We start from the raw sequence: 23220 nt of genomic DNA, 5'->3' as shown, positions 1-23220 counted from the left end.
CTGGAAGAAATCGCTCCCTTCTCTAAACTCCTCTGGTGCAATTTTTTTAAAATATAATTTACATACAGTTTACTATATGTAAGATTTCCACAAATCTTGGGACTTCCCTGGTGGTCCAGTGGTTAAGACTCCATGCTCTCAGTGCAGCAGGCCCGGGTTCAATCCCTGGTCAGGGAACTAGATCCCGCATGCCACAGCTGAAGATCCCGTACACGGCAACGAAGAGCCCGCGTGCCTCAGCTAAGACCCGGGACAGCCAAATAAATAAATAAAATAAATAAAGTTTTTTTAAAAAAAGAGATTTCCACAAATCTTAAGTGTACTGTTGGATGAATTTTTACATATTTTGCATACGCCCAGGCATCCACTACCCAGATCAAGACCGAACATTTCCAGAAAGCTCCCTCCCAGCCAGTACCCCAGTGGGAATCATGCTTCTGCTCTCCATCACCAGTTCTAGAACTTCACAAAAATAGAATCATGTGGTATGGACTCTTTTGCTCCTAGCTTCTTTCATTCAACAAGTTTTTGAGTCTCGATTTTTTTTTAATAACTTTTATCACTTTGCACATGAAAGTTTTCCTTCATTTTTTAAGATTTTTTTGACACGGACCATTTTTAAAGTCTTTATTGAATTTGTTACAATAATGCTTCTGTTTTATGTTTTGGTTTTCTGGCCACGAGGCACGTGGGATCTTAGCTCCCCGACCAGAGATCAAACCTGCACCCTCTGCATTGGAAGGTGAAGTCTTTTTTTTTTTTTTTAGTATGTATGTATGTATGTATGCATTTATCTTATTTTTGGCTGCTTTGGGTCTTCGTTGCTGCACACGGGCTTTCTCTAGTTGCGGAGAGCAGAGGCTACACTTCATTGCAGTGCACGGGCTTCTCATTGCAGTGGCTTCTCTTGTTGGGGAGCATGGGCTCCAGAGCGCAGGCTCAGTAGTTGTGGCGCACAGGCTCTGCTTGTGGGATCTTCCCGGACCAGGGATCGAACCCATGTCCCCTACATTGGCAGGTGGATTTTTAACCACTGCGCCACCAGGGAAGTCCCTGGAAGGCAAAGTCTTAACCACTGGACCACCAGGGAAGTCCCATGAAAGCTTTCTTATTTATGTTTTCTGTCCTATTCTAGACTCGGGGTGGTGGGTCCATTTCAAATGGTTCCCCACACAGGACGCTCCACAAATTAGATGCTCGATAAATAGTTCCCAAATGACCTCACCAATGAGGATCAGAATTGTGGACCCACTTTCTCTGTCCCCTTGACCGTCTCCATCATGATGCTGTGCACATCTATTGAGCACCTATGACGTACCAGGCTGAGCCCTTTATACACACGAGCTTCACATAAGCACTTACAACAACCCTGGATGCAGGTACGACTTGTCCCCATTTTCCGCGTAAGCACACTGAGACTCAGAGATGTCACGTGACTTCCCCAATTCAGCTTACTAAGAAGTGACAAAGCCAGGACTCAGACTCTGGTCTATCTGACCCAGAACCCAGACTGCTAACCACTAACTTGCACTGCCTCACGGTTAGGAAGGAAGTTGACATTAATGGCCTGGAGGTCCTCTGTGACAGCTCATGAACTCCTCCCATCAGCCCAGAAGTGCACGTATGATTATGCCCATCTTTCCCGCAGGTGGGAAAGCTGAGGGGCAGAAACGCTGAATGACATGTTCACACAACTAGCAAGTGGCCAAGACTGGAAGCTAGAATCCCAATGGAAAGCCCTTGTTCTTTGTCTGACACCCCTGACCGCCTTTCTGTAGGACAAGCTGACTGCATGAAACGCTATAGCAGCAAATCTCTGTGCAGCCTGGGTGTTTGCTTTCTTGAACCAGGGTGATGTCGGGGTCAATGGCCTCTTTTAAAGTATAGCATTGCAGCCTGGTAGACTGGATTGTGCAAGCCTGCAACTAGGGTGGCCCGGTCTGTGAGCATTTAAGATGTCATCCTCAAATACTCTAAAAGAGCAGATCCAGGGCATTCCCTGGTGGTCCAGTGGTTAGGGCTCCGCACTCTCACTGCCGAGGGCTCAGGTGTGATCCCTGGTCGGGGAACTAAGATTCCACAAGCTGTGCAGCCAATAAATAAGTAAATAAATAAATAATAAAAGAGCAGATCCAAACGAAATGGCCGTGGCCTTTTCTTCATACGAGTTGAGATCATGACATGAGCCAGGCATAGAGCCAGGCATAGCGCCAGGCACTGGTGAACACAGCAGACCTGGTTTTTATTCTCATGGAGCCTCTGGTCTAGCAGGGGAAACAGGCATGCATAAAGAAGGCAAGGTCAGAACCCTGGGGTCTATTTACAGGGGTCCTAACTGAGCCTGGAAGCCCCAGGAGAGCTTCAGAGAGGAAATGATGTTTAATTTTGACCTGAATGATGAACCAGGGTTAGCAGTTGAAGGGAGCAGTGTGAGGGGAGAGTCGTGGCAGAGGGAGCAGCGTGTGAAAAGAGCCTGAAGCAGGAAGAGGAAGCTCGGGAGGAGTCATGAGGGTAGAGACATTCACCTTGTTCACACCCAGTCTCCTAGTACCACTCCTAGCACCAGTGAGACACTCTATAAATACCTGGTTGGTTGCCTGAATGAAGGATTGAATGAATGCTTAAATGAAATTCCTACTGGCTGAAGTAGAGTGGAGGAAAGTCCAGCAAAAGATGGAGCCTGAGAGGTGGGCATCAGCCAGAGCATGCAGGGTCTTGAAGGTCATGGTTAAAGGGCAAGGATTTTATATGAAGGAAATGGAGGAAAAACAACAACGATAAGGACAGCAAAGAAATCTGAGGGTTTGAAGAATGTTGAGTCGTGGCATGATCTATTTGCATTTTTTTTCTTTTTTTTTTTTTTGCGGTACGCGGGCCTCTCACTGTTGTGGCCTCTCCCGGAGGCGCAGACTCAGCGGTCATGGCTCACGGGCCCATCCACTCCGCGGCATGTGGGATCTTCCCGGACCGGGGCACAAACCCGTGTCCCCTGCATCAGCAGGCGGACTCTTAACCACTGCGCCACCAGGGAAGCCCTATTTGCATTTTTAAAATGTCACTTTGGCTACTGAGGAGAGAATGGCCTGCAGAGGGGGCAGCTGGAGGTGACGGTAGTGATGTGAATGGAAGGCAGTGGAAAGATTCAGGAGAGAGTGAGGGGGCGGAATGATCAGGACTTGAGTCAAGGATGACACACACACACACACACACACACACACACACACACAGGCTTCTGGCTGACTCGACAGGCTGGGTGATGCGGCCATTCACCATGATAGAGGAATAGGTGGGGAAGATGAGGAGTTTTTATACATGCTGAGATTAAGATGCCCAAGAAACATCCAAACGAAAAAGGCAAGTAGGCTGTTGGATGTGTGGGCTAGAGCTCAGAGGAGGGCTACGACGACAACTCTGAGGCCGGTTGACATCTAGATGGTAGTTTGAAACCACGGGGAAGAATGAGATCACCCAGGGAGAGGATGAAGCAAGAGGAGGCTAGGGCCTAGAACTCAACCTTAAATGGCCACAGAGAGGAATGGAAGAAGCTGGCAGAAGAAACCAAGAAGAGGTGAGAGGCATGTGGTAAACTGGAGAGGATGGGGTGGCACAAGTAGGAAGAAGACTGTTTCGAGAGAGAAGTCCTCTGAACTAAGAATGAGGACTGAAATTCAGTGGGTTTATCAATATGGATGTGATGGATGACATCAGCTGCTATAAAAATATAAGTGATGATTACTGTTTTCTCATCCCTAAGGAAGGAGACTATGTTCCAGGGACAAGACTTGGGAATCCTCTAATAAGGAAGGCTCTGGACACCAGGGACCTCACAGGTTAATTGCAATCCTTTCCCCTTTCGGGTCAGGCTTTTCTTGTCTTTGAGGGAAAGAAAAGCTGTCTGTGAAGAGCTTCAGACACAGGAGGAAAGAATCTTAGCAAACACAGTCTTAAAGCATCAGCAAGGACATGTGATTTAGCAAAGAAATCACCACAGTCCCATGATTCATTCATTCAACAACATATTTATTGAGCCTCTACTACTTACCTGACACATAAATCTCAATCCATTGACTATTTCTTGAGCTGCTATGCATTGCATTAACTCCATAAGTCTTTTTTCCTTTCACCAAAAATGTAAACTCTCAGAGCAGAATGTTTTCTTTACCCCTTTATCTCCCACCGAACTGGGATAACCCAGCCATTCTTGTCAATTCACCAGTCTCCCAATTTCCCATGAATCCATTCCCTCTACCTAGAATGTCCTCCAACTGCATAAATCCTCCTCATTCTCAAGGCCCAGTTCAGATGTCACTTCCTCCGTGAACTTTTCCTAAATGACTCAAACTTAATCTTCCCTTCTCAGGGCTCCTAAGAGCCAGAATAGCACTTGTCTTCCTGTACAGTGTTGATCTCTGTGTGAGGCTTCTGTCTCCCTGGCCCAGCTATATCTCTTCTTAAAACCCTTAGTGCCTAGTAGAGCTGCTTAGTAAATTTGTCAAAAATCAGCTACCCCCTCCCCTGGTCAAAATAGGGCTCTGCCCGCCAGACTGTAGACTTGGGCAGAACTAACATCTCAGAAAATGCTCCTTTGGTGCCACCTCCTGGCTAGATGGGGTATGACAGTGCCTGATTTCAGGCTTTCAACTCAAATTTTGTCTTTCAGTTCATTCTTTTGTCACTTCTATGCCAGGCTCTAAGTATACTGGTGAGCAAGACAGATGCAGTTCCTGGCCTCAAAAAATTTACAATCTAGTGAAGAAGACAATCTTAGAAATAGAATGTGGTAGGAGCTGTCATCCTGAACGTTTTGAGGACTCAGGAAAGGGGCCTTCTTTGCCTGTCCCTCAGGCTGCCATCCACAGAGGCCAAGATTGGGTCATGGTCTAAGCAGGACATTGTCCTCTTCTGGCACTTGGGCTCTCGCTTGGGAAGCATGTCTGTGGCAGGCAGGTCCTCCATATTTCACCCGCCACACACTACCCCTCACGTTTTTTTTTTTTAAAGCTTATTGATAACAACAAAGAAAAACAGTATACCACACTGCAAAACAATTCTCTTCTGGTGCCTCTAAATGGCCAGTCCTAGAATCTCTCTCTTTTTTTAAAATTTTATTTATTTTTTAAACATCTTTATTGGAGTATAATTGCTTTACAATGGTGTGTTAGTTTCTGCTTTATAACAAGGTGAATCAGCTATACATATACCTACATCCCCATATCATGTCTTATATTCTTGAGGCCCTAAGATTAGAATCACAGTGTTAGAGCAGGAAGAGGCCTTCATTCATTCATCCCATAATTACTTATTGAGCACTATTAGGTGCCAGGCATTGTGTTAAGTGCTGAGGACATAATAGGGAACAAGAAAGGACATGGTATACACTCTCATGATGTTTATGTTCTCTTTGAGGAGATAGGAAACAAAGCAAGTACACAACTTTTAATATTTACTTATTTATTTTTAATTGGTGGTACACTATATGATTCAAAATACAAAAAGGTGCACAGTGAAAAGCCCCCCACTCCTGCCCCTAGCCCCCTAGTCCCCTCCATAGAGGCCAGCAATGTTATCGGTTTCTTCTGTACCCATCCAGAGATAACATATGAATATACAAGCAAATATATTCTCCTGCCCACCCCCCAGCCTTATTATACAGATGGTGGTATTCTATACACTCTGCACTGCACCTTGGGATCTTTTTCACTTAACAATATATCTTAAGAAATCATTCTATATCAATACATAGATTTCTATCTTTTTTTTACAGTTGTATGGTATTCCATTGTGTGAATATTGCATGGTTTAAAATAATGTTATATTGTGATAAATGTTATGATGAAAACAGAAAATAAGTAGGGAGCTGAATTTTAAAATAACAAGGGAGAACTGGCTTTAGATAAGGTGACCAGGAAAGGAAGCTCACACTCAGGAAATGACACTGAAGCTGAGTCCTAAAAAAATGAGAGGAAATCCACCAGGAGAACACAGGAGGAAGAACGTGCAAGCAAAACAAAGGACTGCCAAGGCAGGAATGAGCTTGGCATATTTGAGGGGTTGGAAACCACTGTGGATGAAACCAGGTGAGGTGGAGGGAGCACAGAGCCCGATGGCGAGGGGCCCTGTAGACCAGGGTAAGGAGCACAGGGGTGGTTCTAAGTGCAGCAGGAAGCTGCTGGAGGGCTCAAGAGAGAAATGGGCATGCCCTGATTCATACTTGTACATTCACTTAGGCAGCTATGTGGAAGGTGGATTAAAGGACAAGAGTGAAAGGAGGAGATGAGAAAGGAGGCTGATGCAGTAGCCCAGGCAGGAAATAAAAACAGCATGGGGAGGAGGTGGTGGCAGTGGGGATGAGAAACACTGACAGTGTTGGGATGTATCTTGGAAGTAGGGTTGACAGGATTGGAGGGTCAACCTCATAGATCATTTAGTCCCAGTTCCCTCACTTCCTGGGCTGAGCAAGCCTAATGACTTGCTTGCCACAGGTCACAGAGCTCCTTAGTGACAGAGCCAGGCCTAGGATTGATCCAAGGCTTCTGACTCCCAGGTCAGTGTTCTATCACTCTAGGGAAGCAGGAGTTGGAATTGGAGAATAGAAACTATATCTTTAAAATTCTGTTAACCACGAATTGCCAATTCATTCAATTTTTAAAAATTGTGTGCCAGCTTTTTATTAGCTTTCTTGACTGCCCACCTCAGAGTAGAGAGAGACAGATGTGCGGTGAGTGGAATCTCAGGTCCACCGCTGCCTACTCCAAGAGCAAGGGAGGCAGGCAGCGCAGGAGATGGGAGAACGAATGGGAATAGGAGAGTCGGGGGAGACCACTGTTAAGGTAACCCCTGCTGAAACAGGTGTGAGCGGGCCTTGCAGACATATGAGGGAAGAGTGTTCCAGGTGGAAGAGCCAGCTAGGGTGCAGACCCTCTGACAGGAACCTGGCTCATTTGAAGGGTAGTAAGGAGGACAAGGTGAGTGGAGCAGATAAGAACAGTGAGATGAAAGTGGAAATGGGAGGGTCAGATGGCATAATGACTGGTGTGGCCTTTACTCTGAGTGAGATGGGAGCCAGGAGAAAGTCTGAGCTCAGAAATGACATGATCTGATGTACATTTTCACAGGATCCCTTTATTGCTGTGTGGAGGATTGACCGTAAGAAGCAAAAGTGCAAGTAGAGACCAGCTAAGAGATTGGTGCAGTCATCTAGGTGAGAAAGGATGGTGACTTGACCATAGATACGGTGAGAAGTGGTCAACCAGTAAGATTTGTTGCCAAATATGATATGAGATAGGGAATCAAACATTACTCTCAGGATTTGGCCTGAGAAATGGGAGAGATGAATTTATTACATGAGATGGGGCAGATGAGGAAGGAAGGAGTTTAGTTAGGTTTGTAAGTGTTGGGTTTGAGATGTTGGTGAGCCATTAGTGGAGAGGCTGAGCTGGCAACTGAATATACCAGAGTTCAGGAGACAGACCTGGACTGACTCTACACTTGGGAGTTGTTGGCACATGGATGGTGTTTAAAGCCACAGGACTGGATGAAATTTAGTGAGTGTAGAGGGTCGAGGACAAAGCCCTGGATCACTCTGGCATCAAGAGGACAAAAAGCGGAGGAGGAACCAACCAAGGAGACTAAGCAGGAACAACCAGTAAAATAGGAGGAAAATCAGGAGGTATGCTGTGCTTGAATCCAAGTGAAGAAAGTATATCAAGGAGATCACATGCCATTTATAGGTTAAATAAAGGCTGAGAATTAACAATGTGAGGTCACTAGTGACCTTGACAAGATCAGTTCCACCGGAATGCAGAGGATGAAAGCCTGATTGGAGTGGTTTAGAGAGAATGAAGAAATGGAGCCAGTGAGTAACAGCTTCCTCTTTGGGGTCTTGCTACAAAGAGGAATAGAGAAATGGGTGGTAACTGAAAGAAGAAATGGGAGAAACAGCAGCACATTTTTACGCTGATGGGAATGATCCAATAGAGGTAAAATTGGGATGTGGAAGAGGGAGATTTGATGGAGCCATGTTCCTGAGTTGCTGAGAGACGAAGGTCTGGTGCACAAATGAAGGGACTCTTTCTAGACAGAAACATGCATGGTCCCAAGGGCATTAGTTCGCAAACTAAGCTTCATCAGAATCACCTGGAGCACTTATTAAAGCACAGATTGCTGGGCCCCACCCTCAGAATTTGATTCAGTAGGTCTTAAGTGGGACCCAAGAATTTGCATTTCTGACAAGTTCTCCGGTGGTGCTGATACAGCTGGCCCAGAGACCAGGCTTTAAGGAACATCGATCTACAATTATGTGAGGTAAGTACATGTAATGTGGAAGGAGTAGGTGATGTCTCGTTCTGATTGCTTTATTTTTTCTCAGTCAAGTAAAGTCATTGAGAGTAAAGGTGGAATACAAGGTGCTGGAGGTTTGAGGAAAGAGGGTATGAAATGGTTGTCTTGTGAGGAGGAAAGTGAACAAATGGGGCAAATGTTGATGATCCCCCTCCTGAGGTTGCTGATCATGAATTTAAGACACTGGTTGAATGTTTTCTCCAACCACTCTAAACTGCAGAGGTGCGGGTAGGTGCGGAGTTATATGTAACCAGGATTGTGGTTTGTCAATTAAAATAGATGAAGAGAAAGGGGCGAGGGGATGATGGTGAAGACAAGGTGGGAGGGGGATTATGATGGACCATGGATTTAATCTGGGAAAGAAGACAGGTGCGGTAAGGTGAGGTAAAAAGAAAAGGTGATGATACACTTTTCTCAGAAGTGAGTGCTTCCCTCTCAAAGCCTTACCCAGCTTGTCTTCATCACTCACCTCTCTGAATTTGTTAGCGTGACTCTTCCAGCCTCATTTATCGTGTGTTACTTTTCTCTGTAATACTCATCACACCTGACAAATGTGTCTGTCTCTCCACGAGAATTCAAGTCCCATTGAAGGCAGGAGCTCTTAGCTTTCTGCTATGGCCGCAGTGCCTAGAATTCTGCCTGGCATTTAGCAGCGCTCCCTATCCACGCCTGGCCAACTTACTCTTCCCGCACGCCCAGGACATGTCCTATACTTCTGCAGCAAAATGCCTTGATTTGGAATGACATGCCTCGAAAAACAGAGTGCCTAACGCTTCACATCGAAAGGCTTTGGGGAAACAGAAGTCTGGAAAAGTTTGGGTCCCAGTGCTTAAGAAGAACAAGATGAAAAGGTCAGGGTTCTGCCAGGTAGCTGTTGATGACAGAGACCTAGGCCCTTGGGGCACTGCTCACTCCAGGATCCTAGAAGGCCAGCCATGTTAAGTTGTTAGAGAAGACCTGGGTCCTTCTCAAGCAGACCAAAATAGAAATTCACGGAATTGTGATGGGGGGAGGAGGGGACACTGTAGATGGTCTTGTATTATTCCATTTTTGTAAAATAACTTAAAATTATATGGGCTACATTCAGGAATACACACATGCTATATACTATATACTGAATTTACATGTATCATAAAGCAATTTTTTAAAAGGTTTAGAAGGATATATAGCAAAGTGTTATACCAAGATATATATATTGTTTTATTCTACATGTAACCGTTTGGACTGGTGGTTTTAATTAGAAAAGCACTAGTAGTTAAAGTGAATTTAAATCCCTGCAAAAATCATACGTCAAGTGGCTTCAGAGGTCATTTCCTCTTTCCAGTGAGGAAGTATGTGCACAGAGCAATTCCCTGACTTGCCCAATCAGACATCTCGGTGATGGAGCAGAGTACCTAGGAGGGAGAGCGGAAACTGCGAAGGAAGATAAAGAGGCAAAAGGAGCTCGTGGTGTCCACGGAGTAAGAAAAAGCTAGGAAGGAAGATCCAATAGTGAAATAGCAATCTGCTGGGGAGATGCCCCTCTTCTCTTCCTACCCTGTATTTCCCCAACTCTAAACCGTACTACAGTGTAATCCTTAAACTAAATTCTGAGGACAAGAATATTATTCAGTTCCCTTTCCCCCAGTGCCCAATAGCACCAACAGGGGCTCACAAAATACAGACTGAATGAATAGATGGGAAAAGCAGATGAATACACTACCACGAAAAACTGGACAAAGCAGCAAAATTGGGAGTTTCTTCAGGGAGCTTCCCCTTAAAAGGCAACTCCAAAGTAACTTTCTTTTTTGAGCACGTGAACGTTGCCTATGGCCAGCAGGTGGGGCCACAGTAACAGTTTTACAAACTTTAGCCAACCACGCGGTCGATCATTACTTTAAAAGGTAGAAGAAAGCAACAAGCCATGCATGGCACTAATGTCATCTTTGCCCTGCGAGCAGGATAGCGTGAAATTCCAGTCCTCGTCCCTTAGGAGACCTAGCTCACCTATGCAGGTAAAGGGTTTGGCACTGGGAGAGGCTTTTGCGCAGGTGCAAAGGCACTGGCGACACCGTCTTAAACCCACATTTCTCGCGGTAAAATAGGGCAGGGGAAAAGCACACAAAATGAACGGGTATACTGAGCGGCCCCCCCAAGCTACAGCGGGCTAGAGTTGGCGGGGTCGCGGGAGTATGGAATCAGGTTAGCAGGAGAGGTTTGCATCCCTGCGGGTCACGATGCAGTGGCCACCATGCATGGCCGCCGACGTGCTTGGGCCGTCCAGTCACCGAGCCCAGCTGCTGGACGGAGCAGGGCAGGCGGGGCCGCCCTAAACTCTCCAGTAGGCGGGGCTACGAGCCAGATCAGGAAACCTGGAAGCAGGTTTGTGGGACCTTCTCCAACCCACTTATTCTCGCTATGGATGGCTTACCCCACAGCCATGTCAGCTTTCCACGTGCAAAAAACCCTGCAGCTGAAATAAGTATTAGTTTCAAAGAATGGCTTCTCAGGGGTAAGGAGTTCCACCAGCTGCCCAGAAACCACTAGCAGTGAGTGATACAGTCGTAAGTAGCAATACTACCCAAGGCAAAAAACCAAAAATGATCGTAAACTGGCTTTATCATATCTGAATCCTAGGGACACTTTTAGTCTCACTTTCATTTTCAGAGGGAAGGGTCCTACATTCATGACACAAGATTACTTCTCCAAAAAAAAAATGTTTTTCAAATATAAGCGGCAATATTCAAGTGCTATCTGCTCCCTAATGAAAAACAGAAAACTTCAGTATATGACCATTTATTTTTTCACAGGTAGAAAAAGCTCTGAACCCCTAAAACAGTTTAGATGCGTTGGAAACCAGGACTTCCAACATTTTGGGTCTCTATTTACAAGGCTAAAGATAGAAATTATGGAAGGGTGCAAACCAACCTACATTCATTGGACCTCACTCTAGGTGAAGTATTATGCCAGGTGAAAAGCCCTCTCCACAACTCCAGAAGACTGGTATAAAAGCTCTACAAAAGTGGAGGAAGAGATGAAGTGGTTAGGTGTTTTGATTAGGCTAAATAATTCTTCACCTACAGGAGTAATAAAAACTCCACTTTAATAATCTGTTGCAATTTAAAATGTTGCTTTAAAAAAAATCAACGATTGGTTTCTAAATATTCTCCAATAAAAGGAACCTCTGTTCCTTTGGGAAAATGGGGCTGGGGCACTGAAAATACAAGACTAGCCAAGAACATCTTATAGAAGAAGGGCTCCAAAAAACATTGGGGGCATGTCAAAAAGACACAGGAGCCAACTTGAAGGAGGTCCCAATGGTCAAAGCTGGGACAATCTGAGCAAGAAATTAAATGACAGCATTGACCTATGGAATAAAATACAAAGTCCATACTGATATTACTGAATAAATAAAATGGGGAGAAGGGACAGCTCCTCCTTATAGCAGAATTCTAATTAGTATGAATGTAGAAGAAATAATAGACATAATGAATTAACACTAGGCAAACGCCACAGCAGTACTTGTTCCGGGGAATAACAATTCAAAGACATCAAAATTAGTGAACCAAAGATTGATAGTTTAAAATTATATCCCTCCACAAGTTACTTATTCATTACAAAGGGAAACAATAACTTTACAGTGGAGAAATACAGCAAATACTACCTTAATGTGATCAAAGTTAACATCACCAGTAATAATACATATGGACATCATGTACCCTGATATAATGCACTAAGAAGGCCATAAGATTTTTGCAGTATTCTTACAAAAAAATAATTTCAATCTAATAGTGAGAAAGTATTAGACAAATTCAACTCGAGGGGCACTCCATAAACAACTGGTCAGTACTCTCCAGAAGTGTCAAAATCATAAAAGATGAAGACTGAAGAACTTGCAGTTTACAGACTAGAGACAACTAACCATACTGTGGGATCCTGGACTGGATGCTGAGCTAGAAAAGAGACATTCCTTGAACAACTGGCACAATCCAAATATGGTCTATAGATTAGTTAATAGTACTGTATCAATATTTACTGTTTTTGAAAATCACTCCATGGTATGTAAAATGTTAACATTTGGGGGAAGCTGAGTGAATGGTGAGTGAGAACTCTTAACACCATTTCTGCAAAATAAGTTTTTTTTTAAATGGAACATGTTGGGGGAAGGTAGCCAATCAAGTGTAACTAAGATTAAATCTAGTGAATATGAGACTTATACATTTTGTTGATATTAAAGGTTTAAAAAATGCTTTGAATTTAACATTGATGGCACGTTGTGAGATTGTTCAGTTTCCCCTTATATTCAATAAAGGAGAACAGTAAACAAGCATGGCTGTCCAAAGTCTTACATTCACAAATGACAGAACAAAGCATTAAGGGCAAATAGTCAAAAGTCAACAATTTCCACTGGCAAAGTTGTTGTTAGCAAATAAGAGAAGTAGTTGAGTTGCATTTTGGGATCTTCACCAAACCAACTTCTGGACCAACTCTTTAAGAGTGAATATAATCTAATTTTTTGTACTACATTACAAGGCCAATATGGTTTTTAAAAAAATACACAAATTCAACACCCTGCCTCCCTCAACACTCACTCAGAGACAGCTGGGTGAGCAGCCTTGTTAAGGGCTCCAAATTCCTTTCAGCTTGTCCTCAAAGCCATACCAGTATTTTCTATGTGATGTAAAAATAAAGACTGGGAAGGACTGGCTTAAATACTGAGGCACTAACATTTCAAACTGTAAAAAAGCATATTGAGTAATCTCATATCCAACTTGAATACAAGGTAGGAAAATCTAGGTTAAAATTATTTTGAATTTGCTTCTCTCCGGATAGTTTTTTCTCTTTCAAAGATGAAATACTAAACCTCCATTAAGCCCATGGGAGTCCTGTAGAAATCACAGAAGTTTCAGCTAAAATTAAAAGCAATAAATGCTACATTTCCAATCCAAAATTGGGCATCTTCAAACCGATGAAAGCACAAAGGACTCCCCAATCTGGGGGGAATATACTTCAAAAAGCTTAGCAAATAGGAATATCTAGGTATATTGTGCGGTGCTTCAGATAGGCAGAGAAAAGTTCTCAACTCAGTGTCAACAATAATGCTAATTACAAAATCAACATATATTAATTTTATCGCACCCTTAATTTAGTAGCCTGGGCTGTGTAAAATAGGATGAATAAGTAATCTGTGGGCAAAACAGGGTCCAACAGTATTATAATCCATTTTCAGAACCCTTTCTTACTACAGAAGGTTTTACACATTTAACTAAATCTCCAAAATTGGGACATTTTAAGGGCTAAAAATCTTTAAGGCAGAGAAGCTCCAAACCTTAGGAAATAAACAAGGATGAATCAATTACCATTATGGTTATATGGTTCACAAAGATTCAAGCCCATTGGAATTTCTTGCTCTTGGACCACATGGAATCCTGCCTAAATAAGTCGTATTTCAGATTAAACACTTAAAACCTTGATACTGGGCTCTACCTACTCGGCACGTAAGATATGTGGCCAGGTTTCCTCAAGGTTACTAGCACAGTGCCTGGCACCTAATAAGCACTCACGATCAAGTATTTGTTGAACAATTTAGCATAGCAGTGGCTCCACCTTCTCAGGGAAATATCCAGAAATAAAGCATTATGAATATTGGCCCATCTTGCTTTGCAGAGGTCATGGTTATCCAACCCTGGGTACAAAAGCAAGCCTGAACTATTCCATCTCAGTGAACTTTCTAAAAATGGTTGCTGTCTCACCTCTTAAAACTCCTTATACTCCAAAGCTTTCATAAAATATAGCAGATTCAAATAATACTAATAAATGGTACTAGAAGTGATGCTCAACAGGATCTCACGTTTATTGAGAAGTGATTAATGGTAAAAAGAAAGGCAATGCCCTTTCCTCATTGGCTGAACAAGAAACTGAAGAAACATTCACTACACGTTTTACAATATTTTTCTCTTCCAAAATGCATTTCTGTAAACAAGTTTTTACCACTGTTCTTAGCTTTGAAATCAAATTAATCCTGACTTAATCAGTATAATGTACAAGAACAGAACATTTCTTAGGACTCCTAGTATTTTACTTTGAATAACAAAGGGTCAGAGAAAATGAACCACCCTTAAAGACACAACCTTGGGTAACACTGTTAAATTCTCCAAGACAAAAATTCTTCATAAAAATGTTCTTCCAGTTCGGAAGGGAAAAAACAAATTCCCACTTTCTGGGGTGGATGCCCAAAACCTTCAAAACTCAAGTGTTCTCCAAGTGCAAATGTCAAAATGGGGGGAGGAAAGGGTTTAAAAATTAGAGAAAACTGTATGCACTTACGGACTTTAAAATCCGGAAAACATAGTAAAAAGACAAAAAAACAAAGCATTATGCTCTGAAATCACAACCAAAGCCAAAATAAAAGGGACATTTTTCACCTAAACTACCTAGAGGGATTTTTTGTTTAGTTTTTTCTTTTTCTCTTTTTTTTTCATTTTCCAGTTAAGTCCTATGTCTTTTGTGAAATTCCAATACTTAAACTGCAAGTCTGCAATCGTCTCTGAAGTCAATGAAATTAAGAAAAAAGTCCTAATTCTCTTGAAGGTCAATTTTTTTCCTCTTAGGATATGCAGATGCAACCGTTGCTGCAGTCTGTGCAGAACTGCCTCTTATTTCCCACGACCTTGACGTTCCTATAAGTTAAAAAAAAAAAAAGAAATGGTTAGTTAAAACTTATCTGAACATGTTTAAGAATTACAACTTCATAGAATAACTCAACAGAAATTTATTTGTGCTAAATAGAATATTCCCCACAAATAAAAACTGACTTTTACTTCTTATATTTTAAACCGAAGTACTTGCACTCAAGCACCCCAATTAATACAAAATTATTTTTCTTTGACTTTAAAATTCTTAACTGACTAAACACATTTGTTTTCCTATTATAGTTGGTTTACGCTAATATGTGTCAGTCCCCCCAAAATATGGGCCTAGGTAACTCAGACATGTATCTATCAATGGCCTGCATCAGGGAAGCAGCATAAGCCCTAACAGTACTAGAGTCGTCCCATATTAGTCCCAAGGCCTTAAACATATTCATAGGCCTTAATTTCCTTTTTTTTAAATAAAGTGAGGATATGTATCTGGGCTGTGGGAGAATTAATGAGTCGACATATAGAAAGCTCTTAGTCCATAGCAGGCAAGAAAATCATCCTTTTCCCCTAGGGAGAGTTTAAAATCCACTCAGAAGTGGATTTTGAAAACTGAATGCAATACTTACATTTTCCCTGAAATAGATCTAAATGCTCCTTCCTTATTAAGAATCATTCTTTATGAGCGTTTCCTAAATGTACCCCAAACAGCATTCCATTTCACACACTACCTCACTTATTGGGATTTTTAAAAATATGACTCAATCCACATGCCTTTTAAAAGCAAAAGCAAAAACAAAAAAAGCAAAAACAAAAAAAGCAAAAGCATTAAGTGGTCAGGAGCAAGCACACAGACCTGAACTTAGACTCGATTCATCAAGCTACATGAGTAGAGTCATTTGCTCCCATTCACGTTATGGTAACTATAGTTCTGAAGTTAAACATGATTCCTATTTAAAAAGAACAGCAACTACTACTTATGGGCTTCCATGTTCCAGGCACTGTACATAATGATCTTCATAACCACCCTACAAGGACTATACTATTCCTGCTTTAGAGATAAGAAAACTAAAGCTCAAAAAAGTTACCTGACCAAGGTTACCTAAAAACCAAGATTCAAATCTATGGCTATATGGCTCTTTACCTACACCATGTCATTACAAATATTTACGTAAAAGTCAACAAAGTTAAGTGAGGCTTTGTGATGAACTGACTACCACCACTAAACTACTCCAAGGATAAAAACAGTAAATTATTCAGAAGGAACAGTTATCTTTTTGTGATGTCCCACTTCACATATCTGGAATTCAGAGATAAACTCACCAACATACAAGGATCTGGGATATTTTCAAAATAAGTCATTTTGAAACTTCAACCTTTATAAAATTAATTTAATAAAACAATTCACCCACACACTGTTTCTGGAAATCAAACTCAATTCAAGAATAAGAAAAAGAAATTCAATCCAACATAAAAGGGACCTCAAAAGTTTTGATGTTCCTGGGCTGCAGTACTGACCCTCCCTTTCTATAACTCTCCCAAAGTTTTGATAATTAATATAGTTTATAATAGGAAAATCACAACTAAAAAAAAACCCCAAAACCCTCTGGCATTGACCAAAATGAAACTTTCAAAAGCACCTAGATTCTCATATCAATCTTTTTTTTTAATTGAAGTATAGTTGATTTACAATGTTGTGTTAGTTTCAGGTATACAGCAAAGTGATTCAGTTATACATACATATACATATTCTTTTTCAGATTCCTTTCCGTTATAGGTTATTACAAGATACTGAATATACAGTTCCCCCTGTGCTGTGATAGGAGTAGGTTCTCCTATCAATCATAAACTCATCTACCTCATTCAGTCTTTCTTAATTTGGATGGATACTATTTATTTAACCTCTCTTCTACTGCTAATCAAAATCTACCTTTAGTTTCAGGAAATATGGACTCTTTTCTTCGTGTTTCTTGATTAAATCTCATTCCTATGCTTTTAAAAGCCAAGAATGCCTGGCCTTCTGGCCCTGGGGTACAGTTCAAAACCTCTTCCTTCTCTGAGACTTCCTCAACCACTGCCGTTTTCAATGTGCTTCTAAATCTGCATCCACAATTGAAAATCAAATTGTATTGACTTATTTCATATAAAATTAGTCCCAACTCAACCAAAAGCTCCTAGAAAGCAAAGAACAGTTCTTTAGCTAAGCTCACTCACAAACTTATTTATGAGTTTAGCAGTGGATAACAGGCTACAGTTGACTTTTATGTAAAATTCTGGTTCTCATCACAAGAAAAAAAATGGTGATGGATGTTAACTAAACTTATTGTGGTAATAAGCATTTCTCAATAAACACATATATCAAATCATTATGTTTTAGTACACCTTTAACAATGTTGTATGCCAATTATATCTCAATAAAAATGGGAGAAGTCCCTAGAGGCAACTTCTGTTACCAGTTTCTTACGTCCTTCTTGAGTTATTTTAAGCATATAAAAGCTTATTACATCTTTTGTTTTTTCTTTTCATAAGTAGCATACAAAACACACTTCACTTTGCTTTTTTTCCCCCTCACTTAATACGTCTTGCAGATTATTAAATTCTAGCACATACAGATCTGGTTTTTTCATGGGTCTGGGAGAACCCTCCTTGCTCTGAATTCAAGAATTGAAGATCTAGGGCTTCCCTGGTGGCTCAGTGGTTAAGAATCCGCCTGTCAATGCAGGGGACGCAGGTTCGAGCCCTGGTCCGGGAAGATCCCACATGCCGTGGAGCAACTAAGCCCGTGCGCCACAACTACTGAAGCTCGTGAGCCTAGAGCCCATGCTCCGCAACAAGAGAAGCCACCGAAATGAGAAGCCCACGCACCGCAATGAAGAGTAGCCCCCGCTTGCCAGACTAGAGAAAGCCCATGTGGGGCTTCCCTGGTGGCGCAGTGGTTGAGAGTCTGCCTGCCGATGCAGGGGACATGGGTTCATGCCCCGGTCTGGGAAGATCCCACATGCCACAGAGCGGCTGGGCCTGTGAGCCATGGCCGCTGAGCCTGCGCGTCCGGAGCCTGTGCTCCGCAAAGGGAGAGGCCACAACAGTGAGAGGCCCGTGTACCGCAAAAAAAAAAAAAAGAAAGCCCAGGTGCAGCAACAAAGACGGACGGACAGAAGGAAGGAAGGAAGGAAGGAATTGAAGATCTAAAAGAGAAGCAGTTCTCAAAGACATTATGATGAATGAAAGAAGCCTTAGACAAAAGAATACACACTGTATGATTCCAATTATGTGAAGTCTTATAACAGGGAAAATGAATCTACGGTGGGGACAAAATTAGAACAGTAGTTGTCTGTGGTGGGGTGGGGTGGGGGTGGAAATTTCTAGGATGGTAATGTTCTATATCTTCATTGGGGTTTGGGTTACACAGATGGGTACATTCGTCAGCACTCAGCAAATATACACTTAAAATTTGTGCATTTTATTTAACTCAAAAAATATGTAAAACAAATACTAAGCTCTAGTTAATGATACGCATGCTGAAGTGTTTAGGGGTGAAGTATACTGATAATGACAATTTCTTTGAAATATATCAAAAAAAAAAAACAGACTGGCAGAAAAACAAAAAACAAAAAAATGGAGAAAAAATTCTGCCTATTATCTCATTTTAATGTAATGTAACCCCAGGAATACAAGTAAACTTACATGCTCCAAACTGTACCATTAAATTAGAAAATCTAGACTTTGCCAAATCCATTTTTCCCTAAGAAACACACTTAAGGGAATTCCCTGGCGGTCCGGTGGTTAGGACTCCACGCTTCCACTGCAGGGGGGCACTGGTTCTATTCCTGATCAGGGGACCTTAGTTCCCCACATGCCGCGCAGCTCGTCAAAACAAACAAACAGAAATACACACTTGTAAGTTCATCACAATGCTTAATAACAGCATTTAAAATATTTAGTCAAAAGAAATTCAAAACAGCACTGTGAAATTGCACTTAAGTCATCTCATTTTTTAAACACAAAGTTTGTTCCTCTATAATGTGATACTAAATCCACCTGTGTTCAATTTTGCCTCAAACGTAACATAAAACTATTCCTGGGGCTTCCCTGGTGGCGAGTGGTTAAGAATCCACCTGCCAGTGCAGGGGACACAGGTTTGGGCCCTGGTCTGGGAAGATCCCACATGCCGCGGAGCAACTAAGCTGGTGCATCACGGCTACTGAGCCTGCGCTCTAGAGCTCCCGAGCCACAACTACCGAAGCCCACGCGCCTAGAGCCTGTGCTCCGCAACAAGAGAAGCCACCGCAATGAGAAGCCCGTGCACCACAACGAAGAGTAGCCCCCGCTCGCCGCAACTAGAGAAAGCCCTCGCGCAGCAGCGAAGACCCAATGCAGCCAAAATTTAAATAAATGAATAAATTCATAAAAAAAAACTATTCCTGAATCTTAACTACACAATTATACCAAGAGGGCAAGTACCACCTGTGCCCTAATGTAAACCTGTGTGACAGAAGCTTAATTTATGGAAATTACATGCAAACAACAAATGGCATTAGCTGCCTTAATCTCCTGATCAACATCAAGAAAATACCACATTGATACAATTCAGCAAGCTGATTAAATTGCTCTTCTAACTAGAGAATGGACTTGAGGATATGGGGAGGGGGAAAGGGTAAGCTGTGGCAAAGGGAGAGAGAGGCATGGACATATATACACTACCAAACGTAAGGTAGATAGCTAGTGGGAAGCAGCCGCATAGCACAGGGAGATCAGCTCGGTGCTTTGTGACCACCTGGAGGGGTGGGATAGGGAGGGAGATGCAAGAGGGAAGAGATATGGGAACATATGTATATGTATAACTGATTCACCTTGTTATAAAGCAGAAACTAACACACCATTGTAAAGCAATTATACTCCAATAAAGATGTAAAAGTAAATAAATAAACAATAAAAAATAAACTGCTCTTCTATTTCCAGATACAATTTTGATGTGTACACAAAAAATAAGTTTATATATTTATAAATAATAACGATAATATCCATCTTCTCAGAGATTATAAAGATACTTAAGCATTCACATCATACCATCTTGAAAAGTAAAATGAATTTGGCACCAATAATAAAACTGTAAACGATTCACAAGATTTTAAATACTAGCTATTTTAAACATTTTTTTTAAAAAAGGAAAAAAAAAAAAAAAAAAGGGACTTCCCTGGTGATGCAGTAGATAAGACTCCACGCTCCCAATGCAGGGGGCCCAGGTTCGATCCCTGGTCAAGAACTAAATCCCACATGCATGCCACAACTAAGGAACCCACAAGCCTCAACTAAGGAGCCCACGTGCCAAAACTAAGACCCGGCACAACCAAATAAATAAATATTAAAAAAAAATAAAAACCAAACAAAAAAAACACTTGGGGGAATTCTCCAGAGGTCCAGTGGTTATGACTCTGAGCTTCCACTGCAGGGGGCGCAAGTTCAACCCCTGGTCAGGGAACTAAGATCCCAAAAGCCACGCAGCACAGCCAAAAAAAAAAAAAAAAAAAAAAAAAATTGGTTGAAAATGGGAATGAATCAGAGGATCCTGATTGAAAGGCCTGCCATTGCCCAATTTGAGCATTACACAGCCTTAATGATAAGTAAACAACTATCGCAGTAATATCTTAATTGCGCAAGAACTGGCAATGGATGCTAAATCTAAAGGGTGAAAATTTGATGAGGATAACTGATTCACTTTGTTAAAAAGGAGAAACTAACACACCATTGTAAAGCAATTATACTGCAATAAAGATGTTTAAAAAATATGATAAGGAACAAGATATTTATATAGAGTCTCAAACTATTTTCCCACTTATTAAAAGGAAAATAGTACCTTTAAGCGGAGAAGCAGGATACCTTAAATAAGTGATCAAAGTAAACATTACTAGTAACAGCATAAACAGACCATCTTATACTTCCTACTGTGATGCACTGAGGACACAAAGTCACTTATGTAGTATTCCTGCCAGAAAGGCATCATCTGAATGTACACAACGAGGAAAGGAAACCTCAAACAGCGACATCTACAAAAATAAATAGCATATACTCTTCAGAAATGTCATATCATAAACAAACAAAACGGGTGAATGGGTGGGATGTTGGTGCATGAGTATGTGTGTATAACTGCAGATTAAGAGACTAAAAAGACATAAAACTGAAAGATCCTGGAGTGGACCCTGGACCCCCCCGCCCCCCAAAAATTGCTACCAAGGACATTAAGACAACTGGCATAAATATGAATAATATCTGTAGATTAGATAATCGTATTGTGTCAATGTTAAATTTCCTGATTTTGAAAACTGCATCGTGCTCATAAATGCATGTTCTTGTTCTTAGGAACTACACAGCAAAATATTTAGGAGAAAAGGTCATGATGTCTTGGAACTTACTCTCAAATGGTTCAGAAAAAAATTTCACACACATCTCCGAAGAGAAGATACAGCAAATGTAGCAAAATATTACACTGGTAAATCTGGGTGAAGAGTATGTGGGAGTCCTTTGCACTATTCTTTAAATTTCTCCAAGTTTGAAATTATTTCAAAGTAAAAAGTTAATAAATTGGGGGATAATTCATTTAATTCTTCTGCAAAAATTGGCTGCATTATATTTGGGACTTCCCTGGTGGCGCAATGGTTAAGAATCCACCTGCCAATGCAGAAGACACAGGTTCGATCCCTGGTTCGGGAAGATCCCACATGCCGTGGAGCAACTAGGCCCATGTGCCACAACTACTGAGCCTGCGCTCTAGAACTCACAAGCCAGAACTACTGAGCCCGCACACCACAACTACTGAAGCCCAAGCGCTCTAAGGCCCGTGTGCTGTAACTACTAAGCCCGCATGCTGCAACCACCGAAGCCTGCGTGCCTAGAGCCCATGCTCCGCAAGAAGAGAAGCCACCGCAATGAGAAGCCCGCACACCACAACAAAGAGTAGCCCCTGCTTGCCACAACTAGAGAAAGCCCGCTTGCAGCAACGAAGACCCAACGCAGCCAAAAATAAAAATAAAAAGTTATGTTTAACAACTCATGAAACTTTGAAATGTGTTTAATTTCCTCATACCTACACTAAAATCATCAAACATGAGGGTATTCTAGCAAAAGAAAAAATCTGCCTATCAGCTTTTTACAAGTCTTTTAAAATGAGAAAAAAAAATGACACAGAGAAAAAAAAATGACACAGAGAAGATTCTAACACAAGGACCGTTATTTTAACCACTTTGGGACATTAAAACCTTTTAAGTTTCCATAAAAGACTTCTCTTACAGCAGGTCTTTTCTTTCACTTTTGTGACTATTTCCTATTACCACTGGGAATTCCACTAAACTGCTTTGACAATTTATGGTCGAAAGACTTCACTTGTCAGATGTATTTATTAACATTTCTAATTAACCAGTCCTACCTTGGTAATATTTAATTTTAAAAAAGCTGGGGTTGGGAGGGTGGGGGACAGAAGAATGATGACAAGATAAACAATAAAAGGAAAGAGCAGCAGAACGCATAAAAGCAAGCTGGGACCTCCAATGGGTCCAAGTCCCAGCTGGAACTGCCATAAACACAACATGCATTTGTGTCTTGTTGGACACTCCAGCTTTTATACACGAAGATGCTACTAACCCCCCGTAGCAGGGGAAGTGGTACAGCATACTGGCTTTCCCCGTGGTGGTGGTGTCATGTTGCAGCCTACCTACTACCTTTTTTAACCTAGTGCCATGTGCAAGGCAGCTACACTGAGATCTGTGGTAGGAACAGGCTGGACTGGCTAGTCTAGGTTAAGCTCCTGCATAAGATCCTCAAGCACAAACACACAGTTAATCATAAAGTCCCAGTTAACCAAAAAACAGACCAAATGCTAAAAGGAAGGGAAGAAGGATTCCTAAAGCTTGAGGATACTGTGATGGTAATAAAGAAAAAAAGGAAAATAGCAGAGCAAGATTTTACTGAATTCATACCTCATCACAAAATTCTCACTAGGACATTCATCCTAATCTTTAAATCAGTTCACAATCTCATTGTTCATTGTTCAATTAAGAGACTAAAAAAAATTTTTACAAAATAAAAATAAATTTAAAGATATAAACTAAGAATGTATAAACCAGGGGAAGAAGTTTCTAGGCCCCAATATCTGGTCTGTCACTTAAACAACTGGAGGTTAATACTCACACCATTCACCCATCACATCTTAGTCCCTCCTCACCTTACATCTATGCAAAAGTTCATCTCTAGAGGAAATATTCTAAAAGCC

The 23220-nt window shown here is 41.6% G+C and overlaps 1 protein-coding gene across 1 annotated transcript in view; it reads right to left on the bottom strand.

Annotated features, from left to right (window-relative positions):
• Positions 1-14149: 14149 nt before the first annotated feature.
• YTHDF2 (YTH N6-methyladenosine RNA binding protein F2) overlaps positions 14150-23220 on the bottom strand; it is a gene marked incomplete at its 5' end in the record, with an annotated part of 31195 nt that continues 22124 nt past the window's right edge. The window contains one exon of the mRNA XM_079698516.1: positions 14150-14999. Coding sequence (XP_079554642.1) covers positions 14976-14999 — 24 coding nt within the window. The 3' untranslated portion in view covers positions 14150-14975. The remainder of the gene's footprint in view (positions 15000-23220) is intronic.

The sequence above is a fragment of the Hyperoodon ampullatus genome (assembly GCF_949752795.1).
Source record: "Hyperoodon ampullatus genome assembly, chromosome: 2".
NCBI lineage: Eukaryota > Metazoa > Chordata > Mammalia > Artiodactyla > Ziphiidae > Hyperoodon > Hyperoodon ampullatus.
The sequence above is the reverse complement of the archived record's forward strand: the minus strand, read 5'-3'. Positions and strand labels throughout refer to the sequence as shown.